The sequence below is a fragment of the Polypterus senegalus genome, chromosome 3 (genome assembly GCF_016835505.1).
Source record: "Polypterus senegalus isolate Bchr_013 chromosome 3, ASM1683550v1, whole genome shotgun sequence".
Lineage (NCBI taxonomy): Eukaryota > Metazoa > Chordata > Cladistia > Polypteriformes > Polypteridae > Polypterus > Polypterus senegalus.
Genome location: NC_053156.1, coordinates 294869278 through 294891783, shown reverse-complemented (window position 1 = coordinate 294891783; position 22506 = coordinate 294869278). Strand labels below are relative to the sequence as shown.

General features: G+C 39.4%; 1 protein-coding gene across 2 annotated transcripts in view; it reads left to right on the top strand.

The window, feature by feature from the left end:
* Positions 1 to 22506, top strand: part of ccm2 (CCM2 scaffold protein) — a 136241-nt gene that overhangs the window by 93805 nt on the left and 19930 nt on the right. For both annotated transcript variants that reach the window (XM_039749457.1, XM_039749458.1), the window contains exons 5-6: positions 12531 to 12667; positions 21309 to 21444. In XM_039749457.1, coding sequence (XP_039605391.1) covers positions 12531 to 12667; positions 21309 to 21444 — 273 coding nt within the window. The remainder of the gene's footprint in view (positions 1 to 12530; positions 12668 to 21308; positions 21445 to 22506) is intronic.

The following is a 22506-nucleotide window of genomic DNA, read 5'->3' as shown; positions in this document are numbered from 1 at the left end:
AAGGAAACGGAAGAGAGAGTAGAGATTAGTACGGATTTTAGAGCCACCATGAATAGTTATTATAATGAGTTGGATATACAGGGTATCGGGATTTTGATTACAAATCAGTTCTGAGCCCTTTCTTATTTGCAATGGTGATGGACAGGCTGGCAGACTAGATTAGAAAGGAGTCCCCATGGACTATTATGTTTGCTGATGAGATTGTGATCTGTAGTGCGAATAGGGAGCAGGTTTAGGAGACCCTGGAGAGGTGGACATATGCTCTAGAGAGGAGAGGAATGAAGGTCAGTAGGAACAAGACAGAATACAGGTGTGTAAATAAGATGGGGGAGGTCAGTGGAATGGTGAGGATGGAGGGAGTAGAGTTGGCAAAGGTAGATGAGTTTAAATACTTGGGATCAACAATACAGAGTAATGGGGATTGTGGAAGAGAAGTGAAAATAAGAGTGCAGGCAGGGTGGAGTGGGTGGAGAAGAGTGTCAGGTGTGATTTGTGACAGACGGGTATCAGCAAGAGAGAAAGGGAATGTCTACAGGACGGTAGTGAGACCTGCTATGTTATATGGGTTGGAGACAGTGACACTGGCCAGAAAGCAGGAGACCGAGCTGGAGGTAGCAGAGTTAAAGATGATAGTATTAGAAATGAGTACATTAGAGGGTCATCTCAAGTTGGATGGTTGGGAGACAGTCAGAGAGGCGAGATTGTGTTGGCTTGGACATGTGCAGAGGAGAGATGCTGGGTATATTGGGAGAAGGATGTGTTCATTTTGCACCAGTTTCTGCTGCTGACTAAGCTTCTGTAACATTCCACTGTCCCTTTGCACAGTACTGTATTACATATTCAGATTTGGACCCTATTGCTGAACACAATGTTACATCCTTTTCCTCATACAAGTTATTAAGAATTACCTTTTAAATACACTTGCTGTTATGTGAAGATCAATATAGAAACTGAAAAATTGAGCCACATGTTTAGTTTAAATTAACTTTTAATTTTAAGATGTTATTATTCAACTGTGTGCTGTTGCGTAAAAATAAATTTTATGAGCTCTTCACTTTTCATGTGTATTTTTCTAAATGGAACTCTTAATCAGATTTTTTTTAGAATTTAATCAAGTCTAGCTATGTTTACCAAGAAGGTAAAAATTAAAAATAGCATTCTTCCTGCACCTCTCCTCAGTATCTTTGTCTGTGTCAGCCTCTTTAGCCTTGTGTGTGCCTACAATGTGTCTCCTACAACTGTCCTCTGTATCCTCACGTGTCTCAACCTCTCTTTCCCGCCACTTCCTCTCTCCATCACATTCATGTGAAGCCGCCTTCTTGGACTGTCATTTCAAGGTGCATTGCTGTCCACTTTTTGACTACCATTAATGGTAGATGGTCCCACATCATTTGCTGTGAAAAACCTCATTCATATTCTTTCAAATTCTTCCCATCTTCGAAGGCATCTCGGGTTGTGCCTCTTTAGTATTAAAATACTAAGCATGTCTTGTTGTGTTAATTTGCTTTATTTTCAATAAAATACTCCATTTAAACTCCTTTTTTGTAAAAATAAAAATGTCAGAATCATGAACTGAAATTTGCACCCATAAAGTATTGTTTTATTATACCTACCATTGAGCAACCAAAGTCAAACTGACCAGTACAGATTGCTTGGAGGGCCTGGAGACATACACACACGAACAGAGACAGTCAATAGTAGATAAATTACGTAGACTATAGAAACATACACAAAAAAATTTGTTTCATTAGTGTTTTTTTTTTTTTTTCTTTCATAAAACATGCATGTTTAACAAAAGATAACCTTTTAACACTAGAATTACCAAAGCCTACGAAAAAGCATAAATGTTTTTATATGAACACCTGTCCCTCAACGAAACAGCACGGCTTGCAGAGCGCGCCAAGGTATTGTGCAAAGTCCAGTTTCTGATTATGTTTTGTGATGGTCTTTATATAAAAACATTTATATGTTACTTATATAAAAGCCAGATCGAATGTTATTTACCTTGATTTATTTACTTATCTTCCTATAGCCGTAAAGTCACAAGTAAACTGCAGAGCTTCCCTCTGTTTGATTGGCACGGGCATGCTGATAAAGTACTTGAAACTGTTTCATAAGCTTTATGACCTTAGTCTTGGAAAGTCTTTCTCCTGTCGGGCGACTGGGATCTTTTCCTGAATGAGATCAAACACAGTTGCGTAGGGTGCGATAGGAGCTTCCATCTGCAGCTTAAGTCACTTCAGTACACATGTACTTTGTGAAAATGCCCATGTCAGTCAAACGGAGGAAGCTCTGCAGTTTACTTGTGACTTTACGCTGTAGGAAGATAAGTAAATAAATCAAGGTAAATACGATGCCATCTTTCACCTTTATGCCCGGTGCAGCTACGTTTTCTTATATGTGAGTGGACGTTTCTTGCGGGGAGGGTTTCTGTTCTCTTTCTCCGATGTAGAACCCTCATCATCATCTGAGTTCACCTCTGTTATAGCACGTCTTCATTTGAAAACAGCAATGTCAGATCAGGGGGAGCGTGAATGCAACTACGATAATAAAAATGAATTAAAAAAAAAAAAAAAGCTAACCTTTACAAGTACACCATACATTTACACTGGCTGTTACAGACTCAAATTAAATGTATGTTTTTATTGTATAATAGTAACAATAAGAGCAGCTCACTACTCAAAATGTTTATTTTGGGACGCAGCAAGGCTCAAACCTGCAACCTGTTAATTATGAGTCCGCAGTTCTTACCTCTGTACTGCCAAAGCAGTCCTGATAACGAAGTACGCTAACCTGATTTCTTTTTCTTCGGTTATTAAATAAAAGCACACTTGTTTTGTTAAATCTTTTCTAAAAAATGTGTTCATTTGATATTTGGATTTCAGTCTTCACACATTATACACTGCATCTGCATGTCAAAATTTTGTCGTTAGTACTAAAACATGAAAAAAAGTTTGTCGTCTTGCATTTCCTGTCATCCTACACTTACATAGATCTTTGTAGGCACAGAACACACATGAAATGCATATGTTCCAGATAACAATATATTATTTACCCTCTACAGCTCTAGGTACTACCTCACTCCCTGATAAACAAGACTTGAGCGGGGAGAGCTTTTTGCCCTTCCTGCAGCAGTGGGGTGAATGGGGATAGCTGGCTGCTTGTGTTTATCGACACATTTACAACACAAAAGACGCTGATGGAGAGGTGCAAAGGGATTTAAGGTGGGGCCGGGATTACAAATTTTTTCATATGCTTTGGTAATTCCAGTCTTAATAAATAAGAGATGGCATAGCTTTGGTTTGAGTTGTTACTAATCCACAATAGACCTCTGCTTTTAGATTATCTTCCAGTTATTTCTTGAACTTTCTTTTTAAGTATGCCCATAAAAGATAAATAATATTGAGATCTGGTAGATATTCTAGAATGTTTAGAATCATCCTCCTGAGAATCCATTTGTATAGATATTGTTTTCTCATGTTGTCCAGGTCTTTATATGCAAAGGTAGCCACAAGCTTAACAACTAAGCCACCATGCTGAAGGGAATAAGAGTACTATGGTTTCCTACTTTTTTTTTTCTTTTTTTTCCCCTGTAGCATTGACAAAATTGTTTTTAGGTATCCATTTCATGCGGCATCTTTCAAATGTGTATTGCCCATTTTGGGCAGAAAGGACAAAAGACTTTTTCTTTACCACATTTACTATTAAGTGTATTTTGCAGTTGAATTAAAGGATTTAGCTCCCCCTCTTCAATCTTCATGTTTTACCAAATCTCTAAGTGAAAAGAAAGTTGGTTAGTTGTTTGCAGACTTAAACTTCACTCAATTCTGCATAAATAAACCGAGATGCAGAAAATGTTGTCAGATTGGAAAAAAAAATGTTGTTTGTGCAGAGGTTTGGGCAAACCAATTAGCTGGTTGTTATTTGCAGTAGTAGCACCTTCTTTGGCAGAAGTCGCAGCTTCCAGTCATTTATTTTCTTCTCTTTTCTTTTAGCTAGCTTAAAGAGTCTTTTCAGTTGTTGCTTTAGGAATTTTTCCCACTCTTCCTTGCAGAACTATTGTAGCTCAGAAATATTCTTTGGTCTTCTTGCTTGCACTGCATGTTTGAGATCTCCTCACAGTTTTTCCATAAATCCAGTCTGAGGATTGTGAAGGCCATTGCAAAACCTTCATCTTTCATTCCTGTAAGTACTTCATGCTTGATTTTGAGGTATGCTTTGCCGAAATATCTATCCCTCCTTTCAGCTCCACTGATTGTAGAACATTAGCTTCTTAGATTTGTTGATATTTAGACTAGGTTCGATAAACTTTATGAATCCCAAGAAGAAATTTAGATGCATACATTAGCAGAAACAGAAAAAAAGATATAGACTCGCAGACTCACAAATATAAATGGTCAATCAACAACTAAATTTAAAAAAAAAAAAGGTATATTGTGCAGAAATTGCAAAATGAACTTGGAGTATAAAGATTTATTTTGTACTGTCGGAAGGAAGCATTGAATTTCCTGATAGCAGTATGCAGAACATAGCCCAGAGGTGCTTCTAAAGGACTCTAAAAGATGGCCTCATGGAGGGGATTTTTTTTCATGATGGCATACAATTTTACCATCATCCTCTTTTCCCTAACAGCTTCCAGTATGTCCAGGGTTCGCCCTGTGCTGGAACAGGTTTTCCTGATAAGTTTATTCAGGCATTTTTCATCTTTTGAGCTTGAGTTGCTTTTCCGGGAGACCACAGTATAGATCATTACACTGGTTAATATAGTCTGGTAGAACATTTCCAGCAGCTTGCAGCACAACACCAAAAGAGTCTCCTCAGGATGTGATGTCTGCTCTGACCCTTCTTGTCCAGTGCCACTGTGATGTCAAACTAGTCCAGTTTGCTGTATGTGTGAACCCCAAGGTCCATGTAGCACCACTTTCATATCCTCCCCCTGGATGGTGACTGGTCTCAGAGGCTCTTTGGCACGCCAGAAGTCCGCCACCAGCTCTTTTTTGTCTTTCTGATGCAGAATTGCAGGTTGTTGCCCCTGCACCACAAGTGTCTTGTACTCCAGCTCATCTCCTTCATTAATCTAATATATAAAGCAGAGTCTATTTATGTGTGTATGTATGTTTGTTTGTCCGCCATACAAATCTGCACCGGGCATCCGATCGGCACCAATCCGGGGATGGGGCTCCTTTGTGACCAGGAGAAGGTCATGGAGTATGTTTGGTTGGGAAAAATGTTTGTGGTGAAGCGCAGGGCACCTTTTCACCGACACAACTTTCGGCACACATCCCCATGCTTATCATCGACAAGATGGCCACACGTTGCAACAGACATTCACCTCAGCGCCATCAAGCGACAGCTTTGGTCTCTTTGTGTCGCTCTTTGCCCATGTTTCTTTAAATTGCCAAGACATGCCGGAAGTGTCCCAAGTATGAGAAGGACGACTGCTTTGATCGGGTGAAGGGCAACTGGCGTATGGATATAAAACATAAACGACCCAGTGCGCATGACCGGCTGACACACCCGCGTTTCTGCGGGTCACGCTACCACACACACTGATTGTGCTGTTTTTAATTCGCCAATGTCCGATATATGCAAGCACATTTGAACAGAGACTCGCCTTAAAAAGACAGCATCCGTCCCCCAGCATTTTCCCCAGACGCACCACTGGTTGTATGTCGCTTCTCTCTGTAGTTACCATCACTAACATCTGTTAGATGCCAGCCCGGTTCAACACAGACGCTCCTTACAAACAGACCACCCCTCCCCACCATTTTTCCCAGTACGGTTGCAGTGCTACTCTTTTTCACTGGCTTTCCGTATTTGTGGTGCTATTGATTTCCAACGTCTACAATTTTCTGTTCGTTTGGCTTTTGCTATGTCAATTAATAAGGCTCAAGGGCAATCGCTGCAAGTTGCAGGCATCAATTTGGAAAATCCATGCTTTTCACACGGACAACTCTACGTAGGATGTTCTAGAGTGGGCAATCCTCAGAATCTGTTCATTTTCGCACCACAAAGGAAAATAAAAAATATAGTGTATCCAAACGCTCTGGAATGACCACTTATATTACCTATTACAATAAAATATGAATCAGAAAACTGTTTGTTCTATTTCTATGTTCTGTTTCTTTCATTTCTGAAATTCACCAGTTATACATTTCTGGGCAACGGTGGGTACTCCTGCTAGTGCAGACTATGAAAGAGGAATCTTCTTTTAAAAAAAAAAAATTTGGTAGGTGGCAAGCGCTGGTATTGTACAAGGATCTCTGTCATGTAGAAAGTAAATAGGAAGGCAGACAGGACAGTTCACTGAGGTCCTGCAGTGTTACGCACCTCCATTACTGACACACAGTTCCTCAGCCTCACAAACTGCTGTCTTTGTATATGATCCAGGAGTTTGTAGGGGCATTAAGGTGCATAGCCTTGAGTTTTTTCTTCCGTCAATGAGGCAAAATAGTGGTAAAAGCACTGAAAAAAATAAAAAAAAATTTCTACCCTACAAATTACTTGAAATAAATGCTTACTCTTACTTGCACATTATTTATAGTGTAGCTAGATGATGCATAACAACAAAAAAAAACCTATACTTACTACTTACGTATAACTAAAAAAAACTGCCGCTTATAGTTATTGGTGGTTAGGATATTCTTTCTTCCTTTGGTTCAACCAATGCTCTCAAAATGTATGTTTTATGGCTCAGTTTTTGTTTCATCAGTCAATTGCACAATTTCCAAAATAATCCTACCTTATCTACAAATGATTTTGCATATTTCAGTCATTTTTATGATATGGTGTGTAAAAAAAAAATAAAGTTTTTGTCTCTGAGCCCTGCCATATGCATCTTGTTTGTTTAAGCAATCCTGTCTTCATTAAATCTGGAGAGAAGCCAAGGGCTAAAACACCTACAGGACTGCTAAACCAACATGGGACTTACAACTGATGATAGACTTAGGCAGGCAATTTAAGTTCCCACAGCATATTGGCCAGACCACTCTCTGACTGGACATCGTTCTAGTATCAGGAAGTACAAAGAGTGTAGTCATGCTGGACGTTACTATGCCATGGGAGGAGCATTTGGAGGAGGCCTTTGAGTGGAAGAAGAGCAAAAATGAAGGCCTAGTCAGTGACTGCCACAGACAAGGCCTGAGAGCCAAGTGTTCACCTGTGGGGATGGGATGCAGAAGCTTTATAGGGCAGGCTTTCTAAATGGCATTCCCTGCACTTGTCATCTCTGGGGAAAGTAGGAGGAGCACGGTCTACAACAGCAGAGGGGCCGCCGAGCAAACCTAAAGGTGCCTATGGATCAAGAGAGCAGGTCTTTGGGAGGTTGCAGCCAGGCCACAAGGTGAGACATGATCACCCCTCAGCTGTGTCGCTTAGGTTGAGAGGTCCTAAGACCCGAAACACTCAGTGACCCCAGTTTGTATCACTGATAATGTACCATCACAGCATGCTGTTGACTGTTGTATCACCACTCAGATGTTGACTAAATCTTCCTGCTCGTGACCTATTCACAAGCAGCTCTAGTAGAGGTTTTCCTAGGTCTTTCAGATCTTGCCTTGATGATGGTAAATAATTGAAAACTATCTGTGCCAGGTGTTTAAGTAACCAACATAGACCTTAATGTTAACGTTTGTAATTTGTATGTCTCTGTTACGTACAATTTGATACAGAATTTATAAAGGCAGTGCTAATGTTTGTGATGCGCCATCTGTTGGATAGCAGAGACATTGCAACCAGATGGACACACAAAAGGTGTGTATCTTTTGATCTATTTCCTCTGCTTTACAAGAGTCGGTTATCTTTATTTGCAAGACATTAGAGCAGACCTCATGAGTGGGGAATTATTTATTCACTTTATTTTTTTATTTGGTTTAGAGACATTGAGATCCATTATTTTTCGAAATAGTCTTTCTTTGCTTCTCAAAATGCTTATAACAATGCTCTATAAGCTTCAGATTACCTTGCGGGATGCGGGGGGCAGATTTTCTGGTAGGGTGCAAAGCCAGTTCTATGCTCCGTGTGTTTGTGAAACCAATGACAATCACACACTAACGAATAGGCTGATCTTGAACTTCTGCCTAGTCAATATGTGATTTGTTGAAACTGGTGTTGAGGATGGAGGCCTTTTGTTCTTCTGATCAGTGGCTCATATTGTCAGCCATCTGAAAATGTTGTTTTACTACTAAATTCAGCCAAGTCGCATGAGCATATAAATGAAATTGAATACTCCTTTTGTATTATATTTGTTAATAGCCCCATATAGGGAGAGACAGAGAGAATAAAAAGCACTTGTTCCAGTACTGAATCCAGTGGGTTAAAAGATTCAACTACAGGCAACCCTAAATTAAAAGCTGGTTTGATGATGATGCTTGTGTTTGATTCACAGATCAAAAAATTGTTTTAATTAAATAATTCTGGGTCAGCATTCTTGATGACTAACTTCAGAAAATTCTAATACTGTATTCAGTAAATGAGAAAGAAGGGGACATAGGAAATATGTATAGGAAGTTTTCATGAGTTTCTGATACACCCAGAGAAATTGCCTTAGTTGGTTTTAATAAAAAGTATAAAGCATCTTTTTTCCTCTCTTCCCTCTCTCTGCATTTGTGAATTGGAAACCCAATGAAAGTAAAATCCGCTCTTTGGTAGAGGGAAATAAATTGAGCATAGTTGTCATTTTCCACCCATTCCACTAGATATGCTTTTGCTTTAGATTATGCGACTATTTTCTTGTCTTAAGTTTTGCCTGAGTACTCAACAATGTCTTTCCCTAAAAGAGGCTTGAACACACGTGACCATTTGCCATCTTGTCCCCAGTGGTTTTTACTGTATTTTAAAAAATGTGTTGAGAATGTTGTCATTAGCACTGTATTAGCATAGTCATCTACACCCTATATGTGTTAAATAACCTGTGACTTGTTCTCATTATCCTTAACAAATAACATATTTCTTCATTGCTGAGAAATTTTGACTATCACTAACTGTTTTTCCCAGCTTACAAAATCATTTACTACCGCCGTTCTGATATTCTGTCAGTTTTTATATACTTTATCATTTGCTGAGTCCACTTCATCCAAGAATGAGTTCTCAGGATCCAGCCCTTAGGGAAAATCACGGAATACAAGCCAACTTTGTTAATCAACATGTTGGAACTTTATGTAAACTTTCAAATATTGACTGTTTTCTGATGTATAGTGGGGGAAATAAGTATTTGATCCCCTGCTGAATTTGTAAGTTTGCTCACTTACAAAGAAATGAAGTCTCTAGTTTTTATGGTAGTTTCGTTTTAAAGGAGAGAAACAGAATATCAACCAAAAATCCAGAAAAAACACATGACATAAAAGTTATAAATTGATTTGCATGTCATTGAGATAAATAAGTATTTGATCCCCTACAACCCAGCCAGGATTCTGGCTCCCACAGATCAGCTGTGTGCCCATGTGACACACAGATTACAATCAATCAGTTCCAGATACTCCTGATCTCAACTCGTTCTGTGTATAAAGCCCACCTGTCCACAGAATCAATTTCTTCCACTCCAACCTCTCCACCACCATGGACAACACCAAAGAGCTGTCAAAAGACGTCAGGGACCAGACCCGGACAAGGCTGGAATGGGCTACAGGACATTCAGCAAGAAGCTTGATGAGAAGGTGACAACTGTTGGTGCGATTATTCTGAAATGGAAAAAATTAAAAATGACCATCAATCACCCTCTGTCTGGAGCTCCATACAAGATCTTGCCTTATGAGAAAGGTGAGGCATCGGCCCAAAACTACATAGGAAGAGCTTGTTAATGATCTGAAGACAGTTGGGACTACCACAGTCACCAAGAACACCATTTGGTAACACACTACACCATAATGGATTGAAATCTTGCAGCGCCCGCAAGGTTCCCCTACTCAACAAGGCACGGGTACAGGCCCGGATGTTCACTGGCAAACTTATGATCAAATCCTTATTTCACTCAATGACATGCAAATCAATTTATAAATTTTAAGTAATGTGTTTTTTTCTCCATTAAAACAAAACTACCATAAAAATTAGAGACTGTTCATTTCTTTGCAAGTAAACAAACTTCCAAATTCAGCAGGGAATCAAATTCTTATTTCCCCCACTGTATATGCATGATATTTGATTATAACAATTCTAAATGATCTTGTGTTAAACTGATCATTTGATGATACATGAGTGATATTTCATCATACAATGCATTTCATGCATCGTTCTCTCTCTATCTAGGAGTATCCTCATCAGTACAAGTTCCATGCATTTTTTTTTGTTTGTTGTTTTTCTTTTCACTTGAATACTAGTATCTGGAAATCAATTTATTGATGCCATCCAGATCAAGGGAACTTATGAAACAAATCTCAAATCTTCCTGTTAAATCTACATATCATAGGTAAATAGGAAAAGGTTAGGTTCCATTTATAATTATTTTTTTAATATCCTTTTATTTAGGAACAGAACACAATAATAAATTATATATAAATATAAATATCTGGGAGTGCAGCTGGATGACAAATTGGACTGGACTGCCAATACTGATGCTCTATGTAAGAAAGGTCAGAGCAGGCTATACTTTCTGAGAAGGTTGGCATCCTTCAACATCTGCAGTAAGATGCTGCAGATGTTCTACCAGACAGTTGTGGCGAGTGCCCTCTTCTACGCGGTGGTGTGCTGGGGTGGCAGCATAAAGATGAAAGACGCCTCATGCCTGGACAAACTTGTTAAGAAGGCAGGCTCTATTGTAGGATTAAAGTTGGACAGTTTAACATCTGTGGCAGAGCGACGGGCACTAAGCAAACTCCTGTCAATCATGAATAATCCACTGCATCCACTGAACAGGATCATCTCCAGACAGAGGAGTATCTTCAGTGACAGACTGAGGAGATCGTTCCTCCCCCACACTATGCGACTTTTCAATTCCACCCGGGGGAGTAAATCCTAACATTACTTTTATTTTTATTTTTTTCATTATTAATTACTATTTAATTTAATATTGTTTCTTTGTATCAGTATACTGCTTCTGGATTATGTGAATTTCCCCTTGGGATTAATAAAGTTTATCTATCTATCCATCCATCCATCCATCCAAAGTCAATTCTTTTGTTGATGACATTTTGTGTATTTGGAATGCAAAAGTGAATTATTTTAATTGAAAATTCATAACCTATCCCACAGAGCCTTCTCTGGTTGAATGAAGGTGTTTATACTTTAAATTCTTGGATTAAGAATGCCCTTAAATTCTGGATTAGTGTAAAATAATTTCACCTAAGACGTCCTACACACTTCCGCAATACTCACTTTTTTATTAAGCTGGTCTAAGACCAGTTAAAATCAAAATAATCAAATAACGTGTTTATTATTTGATATACGAATCATCCTTTTTGTTTGTTATAATACACAGCGGATCCCTTTCTCTTTGGCTGGCTCTTTACTCTTTGGGTAGAGCTGCCTGTTTTCACTACTTCCACCCGGTTGCTTGTCAGACTGCTTACTCTTATAGTGCTTTTGCTGGGGAAATGTGGCAGTGGTTGGCTTGGTTTTGAGACTCTAACCCTAGTCACGCTGGGGCTTTGATTTCTCAACATGCTGATTGATTTGTCGTTATTTTCACTCATACATTTTCCTTCATGCAGAGTTATAAGTCATTAGCATTACACCTCTAAATCTTGTTCTTGTGGCCCAAGTGGGTGCTGGCAAATGACATCGGACAACAGGATAGGCCAATAAGACCACCCTTATTAAGTGTATTTAGTTTCATTTTTTGATTTGTTCTCCCTTCTAATGTGTTTTGCCTATTTCTGCATTTTTCTTTCTGATCCTAGCAACTGGGCAGACTCACAGATACAGACACACACACACACACACAGACAGACACAGACACTTGTCCTTTTATTAAGTTGTGATCTATACTCTGTTTCCTGAGAATTAAGGTATCATTTTGGTATTTGAAGACGGAGCAGTACTATGTACTGGTGTACACTGTTACAAAAAAAAATCACTGGGTCTTTTAAAACACAATTCAGCTTTGAATGGGCCAGACATAAGTTTCACAGAAGTCATTCAATTATTAGTTTTCAAAGCTAGCAATGAAATAGTGTAGGAGAATTTATTTTTTTTGTAGATTAGTAGAACAAGCTGTATATAACAACAAAAAACCTTAGGTCAGGTGTTTGTGAAACTTTCAGTGACATAGGTTTTAAGCATACAACATTTTTGTATGTCATCTTCATTGTCTTCATCTGTGGCATCAACATGGTTGGATAGGTAAATGTCAATGTGTGTCTAGTTCTCTATATTGTAAAGTGTGGGTCAGGTGTGATATTTTATAACACTTCTGAGAGTTGTTTTCTTAACCCAGCTACACTTCTGTTTTTGTATCCTGTGTATGATGGAATGTGCGCCTGGACACATTTTGTTATCAAAATGAACTGTTAATATATTGTGCAATGCACTAAATTGAACACTTTGGCAGAGCTATATTTCGTAATGTTTATAACTATTTTTGTCTGTCGGTGTTCCAGCTCAAGATCCAGGAAGTTCTCCCTGCCCAAGTACATGTCCTGAAATGTCTAAATCTCAGACGCTGGCCTCGCTGTCAGAGAGTGGAGCCGTGTTGGTTGAGGTTTGCTGTCTAGTGGTATTGGCTGCAGAGAACAAGGTAACACATGGGGTTTATTTGTATTTTTCCCATATCTTATCACAACCTCTGTATAGATTTTAACCATGCTGTATATTTTAGAAACGTGCATTATTTGATACTGTAAGGTATGGGGAGCTCTAACACACAGGGTACAGGTATAGTCTTATGCCAGAAAAGGAAAGCTGTTTATAAAAAGCATATTACCACATAACAAAAAAGAGGAAATGAACAGTGAATCCTATTAATAAATTATTCCACCAAAACATGGAACAAGTGAGTTGCTTTGCTCATCCTGTTTTGAAGCGCAGTAGTGTTATTCTTAATATCTTGGTTATCTGAACTACGCTGTATAGCATAATATAAACATTTAATATTGGGAATGTGAAACGACAGTATAACCACTGGACCGTCTTTTTTTATGAAGCAAATTGTTGCCTTTATACTTTATAAAAAAATTGTCATCTGCTTTTTGTAAAGCAGAACTACATCGTGATGTTTGAAGCATTTAAACACACCAAGAAGTTGATACAGTGTATCAGGCACACACTGGCCACAGTTAAACGGAGACTTTATAATTTATGTTTTGACATCCTGCTTGCTTCTCAAGGTGACTGCTGTTAATGTGTAAAGCTATATATTCAATTTTGGAGCCACTTTAACTGCAAGATGGTTGCAAGGAGAACAGGGAAGAAACACTTTGGAATACAAGCCATCTCCCCACAGACAAAAAGTGATGGATGCACTGTTGACCTTCTGATAATTTAAAGTAAATTTTGGGTTCATTTGTTTATCAGATGCATGCAGTGCAGTGTCCTTGCACTTGACTCTATTTTATAAACATTCATCTTCATATAGTATACTTGCTTGAATACTAAACACTTTGTCAGATTATTGTTCTTTTTAGGGTGTGTTATGTTATTTGTGTGTTGTTTTGAATCAAGTTTTCATCTACTCATCATGTGAATTGAACATCACCAAATAACAAACAAGCCGCTGATTTTAGCCATTTTAAAGTAGTAATGGGCAGGTGACATCCCAGGAGGCTTTTGAGGCTTCTTCCTGATTGTGCTGGAAAGAAGACCTGAAGCTTTAATAATAGTGACATCAGAAATCATAGCAACCATGTGCTGAAAACAGACAACGGATGAAGCTCACATACAAGCCCTTGCTGATTGCATAGTTTCGGTCAGACAGGTGCACTTAACCCCTGAGAATGCTTCATGTGTTCATTTTGATCTTGCATTAATCACGTTGACATTTAAATGCTGCAACAAATGAACATGTTAGATTTGCACTGGGTGTGACGAGGATGGACAGGATTAGAAATGAGGACATTAGAGGGTCAGCTCAAGTTGGACAGTTGGGAGGCAAAGTCAGAGAGGCGAGATTGCGTTGGTTTGGCCATGTGCGGAGGAGAAATGCTGGGGATATTGGGGGAAGGATGTTAAGGACAGAGCTGCCAGGTTAAGAGGAAGGCGTAAGACAGGGATAGGCAAAGTCGGTTCTTGAGAGCCGCAGTGACTGCAGGTTTTTGCTCCAACCCAATTGCTTCATTAGAAACAAATGATTGCCAATCTCAGATCTTGTTTAATTTTATGGCTTGTTAGTCTACAATGTTAGGTTCTTATTTTATAGATTTTTTCCTTACCAAAGGTATCCTCCAAATGATTTGAAGCCTAAAACTGATGATTTTCAGTCTGTCACATTTTTCTATTAAGCGTTTTATTAAATCAAATCAAAAAGTGCATGAGGAACACACATGGACACAAGCTAGATGGAGAACTGCTGGCTGCTTAGTCATTTACATCTTATTGCTAATAAGAAGCCAATAATACACTGAATGCAGCTGTTTAAGATTGAAATAAGCAATTAAGGGAGGGGAAACTTAACAAGCAAGACCACTAAAATGAAGCATCAAAATGTCACTTAAGCAATAAAGTGTTTCATTAGCAATAATTGACTGCTCATTAAGAAACTGGGTTGGAACAAAAACCTGCACCCACTGCGGCTCTCCAGAACTGACATTGCCCACCCCGGGCCTAAGAGGTGGTTTATGGATGTGGCAAGAGAGAACATGCACGTGATGGGTATAACAGGAAGAAGCAGAAGTCAGGATGATATGGAATAAAATGATCCGCTGTGGCAGCTCCTAACAGGAGTAGCCGAAAGAAGGAGGTGTATTGACGACAGTTTGCTGTTATAAATATTGTTTAACTCTTTGAGGGCTGAGTATTTTTTCCAAAACTCAGTTTTCTGAAAAGCACATAAAGCAATGGTTTTACACAGAAAACCAACGTCTGTTGCTGTGTGCAGTGTCCACCAGTTCGCAGTCTACAGTGGCTCAAGCCACTCACGAGCGGCACGATAGCTGGCAGGAATGCATGACTGGCTGGCTGCCGGGCTGTCTTCACGGGGTTGAGGGCGGCAGCGGAGGTCGCAGTCCAAGTGCATCACAATGTGGTTTGTACCTCTTGTCATTGCAAGTAGAGGTCTTCCCAGATGAATATTTCTCTGTCCGCTACATTACAGGGTTCATCACCATGATCAGCTGGGGACTGATCAGCTGATGTGGTACCTCATGTTCTTTTCCGATTACTTATATAAAAATCGGATGTACGAATAGTCAGAGTCCAATTCAGTAATAATACGCAAAACGTTGTCCACTGAGTATTTTGCTTTATGAATTCGCTTCAATCTCTCAACAGATTTCAATGTCATTTTTGCAGTTGTTTGCCCTTCTCTACTCACACGAGTGCAGGGAGACTCGGTCAAACCAATGAAGCTAACTTACTTTCTAGCAAAGAGAGTCCAACTGTAACATAACAGTGGGTTTGGTCACTGTTTACAGTTGAGTACCACCGGAAACCCCTCCTTTTGACATAAGTCAACATCTGCCCTGAAAGAGTTAAATAGGTTTTTTTTTTGCGCCATTAAAATAGTTATTATGAATACTGTAACACTGCGCCAGTGCTCGTCTGCACTGAATGTCAGGTGCTTTTTTTGCTCTTTACATTACTCTTTTGGGTAGCACACAATCCTTAGCAGGAAGGCTCATTTTTGCTGCAGTAGTTTTAAGTCTTATGTGACTTTGGCATGCTTTCCGTTTTTCTTGGCTCTCCAGTGCCAGTTGATTCTTTTGGCGACTTATCTCCAGGCAGATGCAAACTGTCAGTGCTGTTGCAATAACTATGTAAACAGCAAGAATCCATTGGTGATTAGAGCACTGGCATAATGTTACTCTACATTATAAGCCACCACTGATTCACAAATATGTGACAGCTTTTTCATGTTTGGATATTGGCTGTAAGGCAATGGGAAAGATTATTTTTCTATCAGTGTTTGGGGAATAATTGCACTAAGCAATAAAGAGAATCATAATGGGGTTTAGGGAATATGCTTATGGAATTGGGGAGATACAAGGGGGTTTGGAGAATGGGACTACAGTAGGCTAGAGTATTAATGACACATTAAGTTCCAGTGCAGAAAATAGTATAGCTTGGTATTTATTGCCAGATAACATATTACACAGTTCTGGCCTCCACATTTAATTCAGTATCATCTGTGTATAAAATACAACCTTTAGTTTAGATTAAATAGATTAGATCTGGTGTCTCCAACTCCAGTCCTGGAGAGCTACTGTCGCTGCAGGTTTTCGTTCTAACCATTTCGTTCTTAATTAGTGACCAGATTCTGCTGCTAATTAACATTTGGCCTTAATTTTAGTTGATGCACAACTTAAGACTCAGGCGCCTTAATTATTTCTTTTTTCCTTAATTAGCAACCAAACAATATTAAGACACAAAATGAACCAACACAGGAACAACAACCTGCGTCCATCACACGATAACTGAAAATAAAGAAAGGTGAAGGCCTCCTCAGTAATGTTGATCTGATGTTGAAGATCAACAGTTTTGGAAATTTTTACCATGGTAGAAAGAGCACCATGGAATTAAATAATGGGTTTAATTAGCAAAGAGAATTGGCTTCAAATTAAGAAACTGAATGAAGGTTGGAGTTATTGGCTCCAACTTAGTTGGTCATCTGTTGGCTCACTTCACATCAAATTTATGTTTAAGGGCCATTTAAGGAAAAAAAATCAATTCAGTGGTCAGAGTCTCAAGAAAAGTCAATTAAAGCAAAGGGAAATAGTTAATTAGCAGCTTAATGTGGTCACTAATTAAGAAAAAAGAATGAAAACTTGCACCATAGTAACTCTCCAACGACTGGAGTTGGAGACCCCTGGATTAGATAAAACTAGATAGAATATTCCCCAGAGTGAAATTAAAGCTCTTTAAATACATACACAGATAAATTTAAAATGTATTATATATTACTAGCTAACCCGCGGCGTACCATACGCCGCATAATCAGGCCATTTTTTAAATGATTTTTAAGCACAGGGAGAAAATTAACATTTGAAAAATCGGTAATGTAATAAATCAGCAAGAAATGCAACATTGTAACAATGCAGGGAACGAACCAACACACAATCGTCCGTGACTGAAAACTGGCGGACCAATCTTGTTGATGTGAGCGAATATAATGTAGACGCGCGCCTTCTGTTCTGACATATGTGTCAACGATGTATTGCTGGAAGAGTTTGCCACTGGAATGCAAGACACTAAATGAAGATCTCATGGCAAGCCTGAAAGCATAAAATTGGAGCTGTGTGACTCGCGTTCTTTTCGTGGTTCGCTTACTCAACATGGGTTAATTATATGTGCCAGCCTGGATCTCCAAAAGGGAATAGCAATGGAAAAACCATGGGGTCACAGTTCATATTGAGAACAGAGATACGCTTGCAAGCATCTCCCTTTGGATATATCTAAATATTGCGTTGTGCAGTAGGTTCCCCGTCTTCACCTACAAAGCAGCAACATCAGTTTGACAGGACAGGGCGTTATACCTTCTCATATCCAGACCTGGATTTTCCATGAACACCATTCGTACAGCAGTAACAGAGTAAACGTGAGTGATAATGTCATGCATTTGCATGTAAGACTTTGCGAAGGGATTAATCTGGCGTATCATGTTGTCTAGTTGAAGCAACAAAATGTCACTGCAAGCGCTATTACATTCCTTTTGCAAACGTTGACTGGTAGCCTCAGCAGAATCGAAGATATATAGCTGACCGTATTGTGGTGACGTGTCAGGATTGTTATATAAAGGAGAGACCTGGTGATAAATTTGACCGTGGATTCTGAAAGCATACGGTCCTTGTCCAGATGGTTGAGCGATGTGTGCGCCCATTGACGCGAAAGCTAAAGCAGAGTTGTATTCCCTGATATGATCACAGTAATTTTTGGACAGCGGGTTCTTGCCAGTCAAGAGGTCTTCAAATAAAAGAGGGGTCTTGGATAGTGGTGGCAAAGACACTTTGTCGGTATGACAACACCTAGTGTAATGTCCGGATTTGTTGACCTCTGCTGGCCAATGAAGAGCATTGCAAGAAGCACATAGTGCGGTAGGTAGGCCAATGTTATGTTCTTGGACGTGAATGGCGGTATCTTCTTGAAAAGCTGCAGAAAAGTGAATACGATGTTTGTGCATGAACGATTTAGTGCTGTGTTGACAGTGAAGGGAATTGGAATGAGTTGTGTCGAAGCATTGCTGGCAATGTTCACATTGCATAATTCGTTCAGTGGAGTGTGTTTTTAAATGCATGTTGAGAAATCTCTGCACTCGAACGCGTTTTGAACAAATCGTGCATTCAAAGATCTTTTTGGAATGCGTTCGTTCAGCGGAGTGGGTGTGTAAATGTGCTTTGAGATGTTTCTGGCTTGTGAAGGTTTTGGAGCAGTGTTGACACTGAAAAGAATTGATCAGGGAATGTGTTTTGAGATGGTTAGTAAGGTATCTGCGTGCGTGAAAGTGCTTGTCGCAAATTTTGCATACAAATGTTTGCGTTGAATGGATCTGCAAATGGTTGTGGAGATCCATCTCACCTGTGAAGTCCTCGTTACAAAATGTGCAATTGAAGGTGAGAGTGGAATGAGTTCGTAAGTGTTTTTTGAGAGTGCGAGTTGTCTCGAAGCATTGTTGGCAATGTTCACATTGCATCATTCGGTTAGTTTTGTGTTTTTTCAAATGAAGCTTTTGGAACAAAAGGTGCATTGGAAGTCCTGTGTGGAATGCGTGTGTTCAGAGGAACAACAACAACACTTATTTATATAGCACATTTTCATACAAACAGTAGCTCAAAGTGCTTAGTGTTAGGAGGGTGTCTTTAAATGTTTTTCAGGAAGAGGAGAGTGGGCAGGTGACGTCACATTAGTGTGGCGAGCAAGTGGGTGTGCACGCTGTGTGCACATACCGACAGAGTCAAAAGATGTCATGATAAAGGTAATCACATGGTTATTTGAGAGGCATGAGAACCTCGTAATGCCCATGATCCAAAGGAACGCTAAAGAGCAGGGATATGAAGAGACGCTGGGCCGGATTGTAAACTCGAGGAGAGGCATGAGGACGTTCTTGAAAGTAAATGCTGATCGTAGCTGGAAGGATTTGGGACATTGCCACAATTTCTGCCTCGCCACCATAGACTCCGGACGTATTTATGTAATCAGCGTATTGTTGAGCAGACTGTATAACAATGCCTCTGTGAATAAGAACAACGGACACCACGTCACCGAAGTTATCCCAATGTTGACAAACAAAGCTAACAGCCATGTTACAAAGTTTGAGAGCAACAGTTTCGTCAATGACATTTCTCCAAAAAAATCCGACTGACAGAAACAAACAGTTACCTGAAGCAGGAATTTCTATAACATTGAAAGAAGTGTTGTTTCCATAAAATACATTTGAAGCGGTAGCCATGGAGGGCAAAAGAATTGTCAACGTGGCGCAGAGCTGGGTTTGGACCGCAGCACAGACCAAAGTGAGTGAGTATGTGTTTGATGAGCTGTTTGATTTGGCGGGCAGTGATCTGAGGTGCGTTCCTGAGCACGTGGCAGGAGGGGTAGAGTTTGTGGACGGGACTTCGTTGTTCCATTCTCATGGTTTTTCATGATGGATGTGGTCGGGTGTCGAAACCGAAAAGAATAATGAAAAGTCAACGTGGCTTAGACGTGCATGTGGACTCCTAGCACAGACGAAAGGGGCTAACTGGGTGGTCGGTGAGTTTTTGCGTCCGGGCACATGGGCAGGCAGTGTGAATGCCTAGAGAGCGAGGGTAGAAGCGGGCCGTGCGTCGTAACCGAAAACTCGGTTTTTAAAGACTGCTTACTTCATTGTGTTTTAACCTCAGTTGTAAAGGATTGTTTTAAAGATCCCATGGCAACCGTTTTACACTCTGCATATGGCTATTTACCTCCGCGAGAAACATGCCTCTATGAACAGTCAACGTGCAGGTGCATGTGGCCTCTACGACAGACGAATATAAATGACGCCGTTTCTTCTGTGTCGTCGCGTCCGAGTTGGTGGGCGTGGCTCTGCGAGTTATCGTCGTATCCAATGGTCTTGGAGTTGGTGGGCGTGGCTCCTTCCTGCGTGCGCCATAGGTGTCTTACTTGTCGGCGGCTCAGTGAATCCACGCCCCTTCCGGCGTGCTTTCCATGGTTGTCTTGCCTTAGTGAATTATATATATAGATACACACAAACACACACTATGGCCTGAACACACAACAGAATGACTGAAAAAGTAAAAAAAAATAATAGTCAGACGCTATGCATAGGTGTTGCTGTTGGTATAAAGAAGCCCCCATAGCGTTTCTTGACACCTTTCTGCTGAATAATTTGTTTGCTAAAAGTCCTTAGTGTTGGTCAGCATAAAAAACTGCACTGGCCATCACAGAGTTGTAGAAGATGTGAAGGATGTCACTACCCACATTAAAGGAACCCAGTCCTCCTAAAGAGAGTCTGTCCTGCCCTTTCTTCATCAGTTCCTCCATGCATGTCATTGATTTGTGGACCCCCAAGTATTTGTAGTAGCGCACCACCTGTACATCCACACCCTCAATAGTGACTGGACATACAGTTAGAGGCTCTTTAGTGCAGTAAATATCGCATGTTAGACTTTGAAGCAGTCAGAATGCTCTGGTGCTTCAGTGATGTTTGAAGCTTCAGCTGTCCTCACTCACATGGCAAGGAAGCTTTGACAAGGACTTCTATACACTGCTTTGATAAAGTGACACAGTTTTTGAAGCCTAAGTTTCAAAAAGTCCCCTACTTTAAAGCGTATAGTTTTGTTTATTTCTTTCTTTTTTTAAAATGGCTCTCAAAAAAAGAGGAAGACAATGCAGTATCAAGTGTTTACCACTCTATTTATTTATTTTACACCATTTGGTTAGTGGCTTTCTGGTTTACATATTTTAATAACATTGTATACATTGTTGCATAAGTTCTATATTGATCAAAGTTGTCCTTATGTAGGTAACATTGTTTTTTTTTTTCTCAATGCCATTTATTATTATTTGCCTGGCAAATGTCCTTGAGTTCTCTTGTGAAGCACTAATAAATCTAATAGTTATGAAAATGTTTGTGAAATTTACTGAATACAAAGAAAATGTATTTAAATATTTTTATGCATGTATTGTGTACAACACTTTTTAAACAATCTGTCATTTTAATGACTTTAAACATTTACTTTTATATACCGTATGCTCATGACTACTGCTATCTTAGTGTATGGCTCCTTTAATTTGCACTGTTGTGTTTTTAGGTGGCAGCCGAAGAGCTCTGTTTACTGCTTAGCCAAGTCTTCCAGATTGTTTACACAGAATCAACAATAGACTTCTTAGATAGAGCAATATTTGATGGTGCCTCAACACCTACAAGGCACTTATCTGTCTATAGTGGTAAGTGTAAACCCGAATTTATCAAGTATATTCCTTTTTTATTTTGATCTTTGTGCCACAGATTCAGTAAGTTCAGCTGCAGAATAAATATCCGCGCAGCTTAATTTACATATGGAACATAAACTGTCAGCTTTTGCAGGTGCTGTTTGGTTTCATTTGGTTTATCGTTTTTGCAGGGTAAATGTGGTTTATACTAAGGAAGTTTCTTTTTCCTCTAAGTACTCTCTGTTTTTATTTTGTTTTTGTTATCGGTAATGGTGCCTACCCTAATCAGATTCTGTCATTAAGTGTTGTGACACTCGGAATCTTCCCAACAGTGTGTTAAAGGCTTAAGCAAAACTTGGGAGTCTTTTTTAGACGGAGCTAAGCCAAGTTTATTTGATAACAGTACATTTTTGTTCAGTGTTGAATACTTCAGACCTCCTGGTTTCTGAGGAAATGAACAAGGCTAAAAATAGACGATAAGTAATGCTAGTGTAGCATTTTTCTGGCTTCTGATTTTATCAGGTGTTCACAGCATCTCCGCACTTCTGTGCATACACTCTTTTATCCACAACTCCAAACACACAGTATTACACAAACAAAGCAAGAATGACGTTGTCTTTACCACCTCCTCCTGCTCATCCCTTACCCCGGTTTGAAACCCAGTCCTTGTGTGCCTGGGCTTCTTCATCAAGCACCACCTTCACACTTTTTGTCTTTGTTAACCATTTACCATTATACAGTACTCATTAACAATTCTTTTCAAAAACTATCAGCAAGTATTTAATTAATTTATACAGTGCATCCGGAAAGTATTCACAGCGCATCACTTTTTCCACATTTTGTTATGTTACAGCCTTATTCCAAAATTGATTAAATTCATTTTTTTTCTCAGAATTCTACACACAACACCCCATAATGATAACGTGAAAAACGTTTACTTGAGGTTTTTGCAAATTTATTAAAAATAAAAAATCGGAGAAATCACATGTCCATAAGTATTCACAGCCTTTGCTCAATACTTTGTTGATGCACCTTTGGCAGCAATTCCAGCCTCAAGTCTTTTTGAATATGATGCCA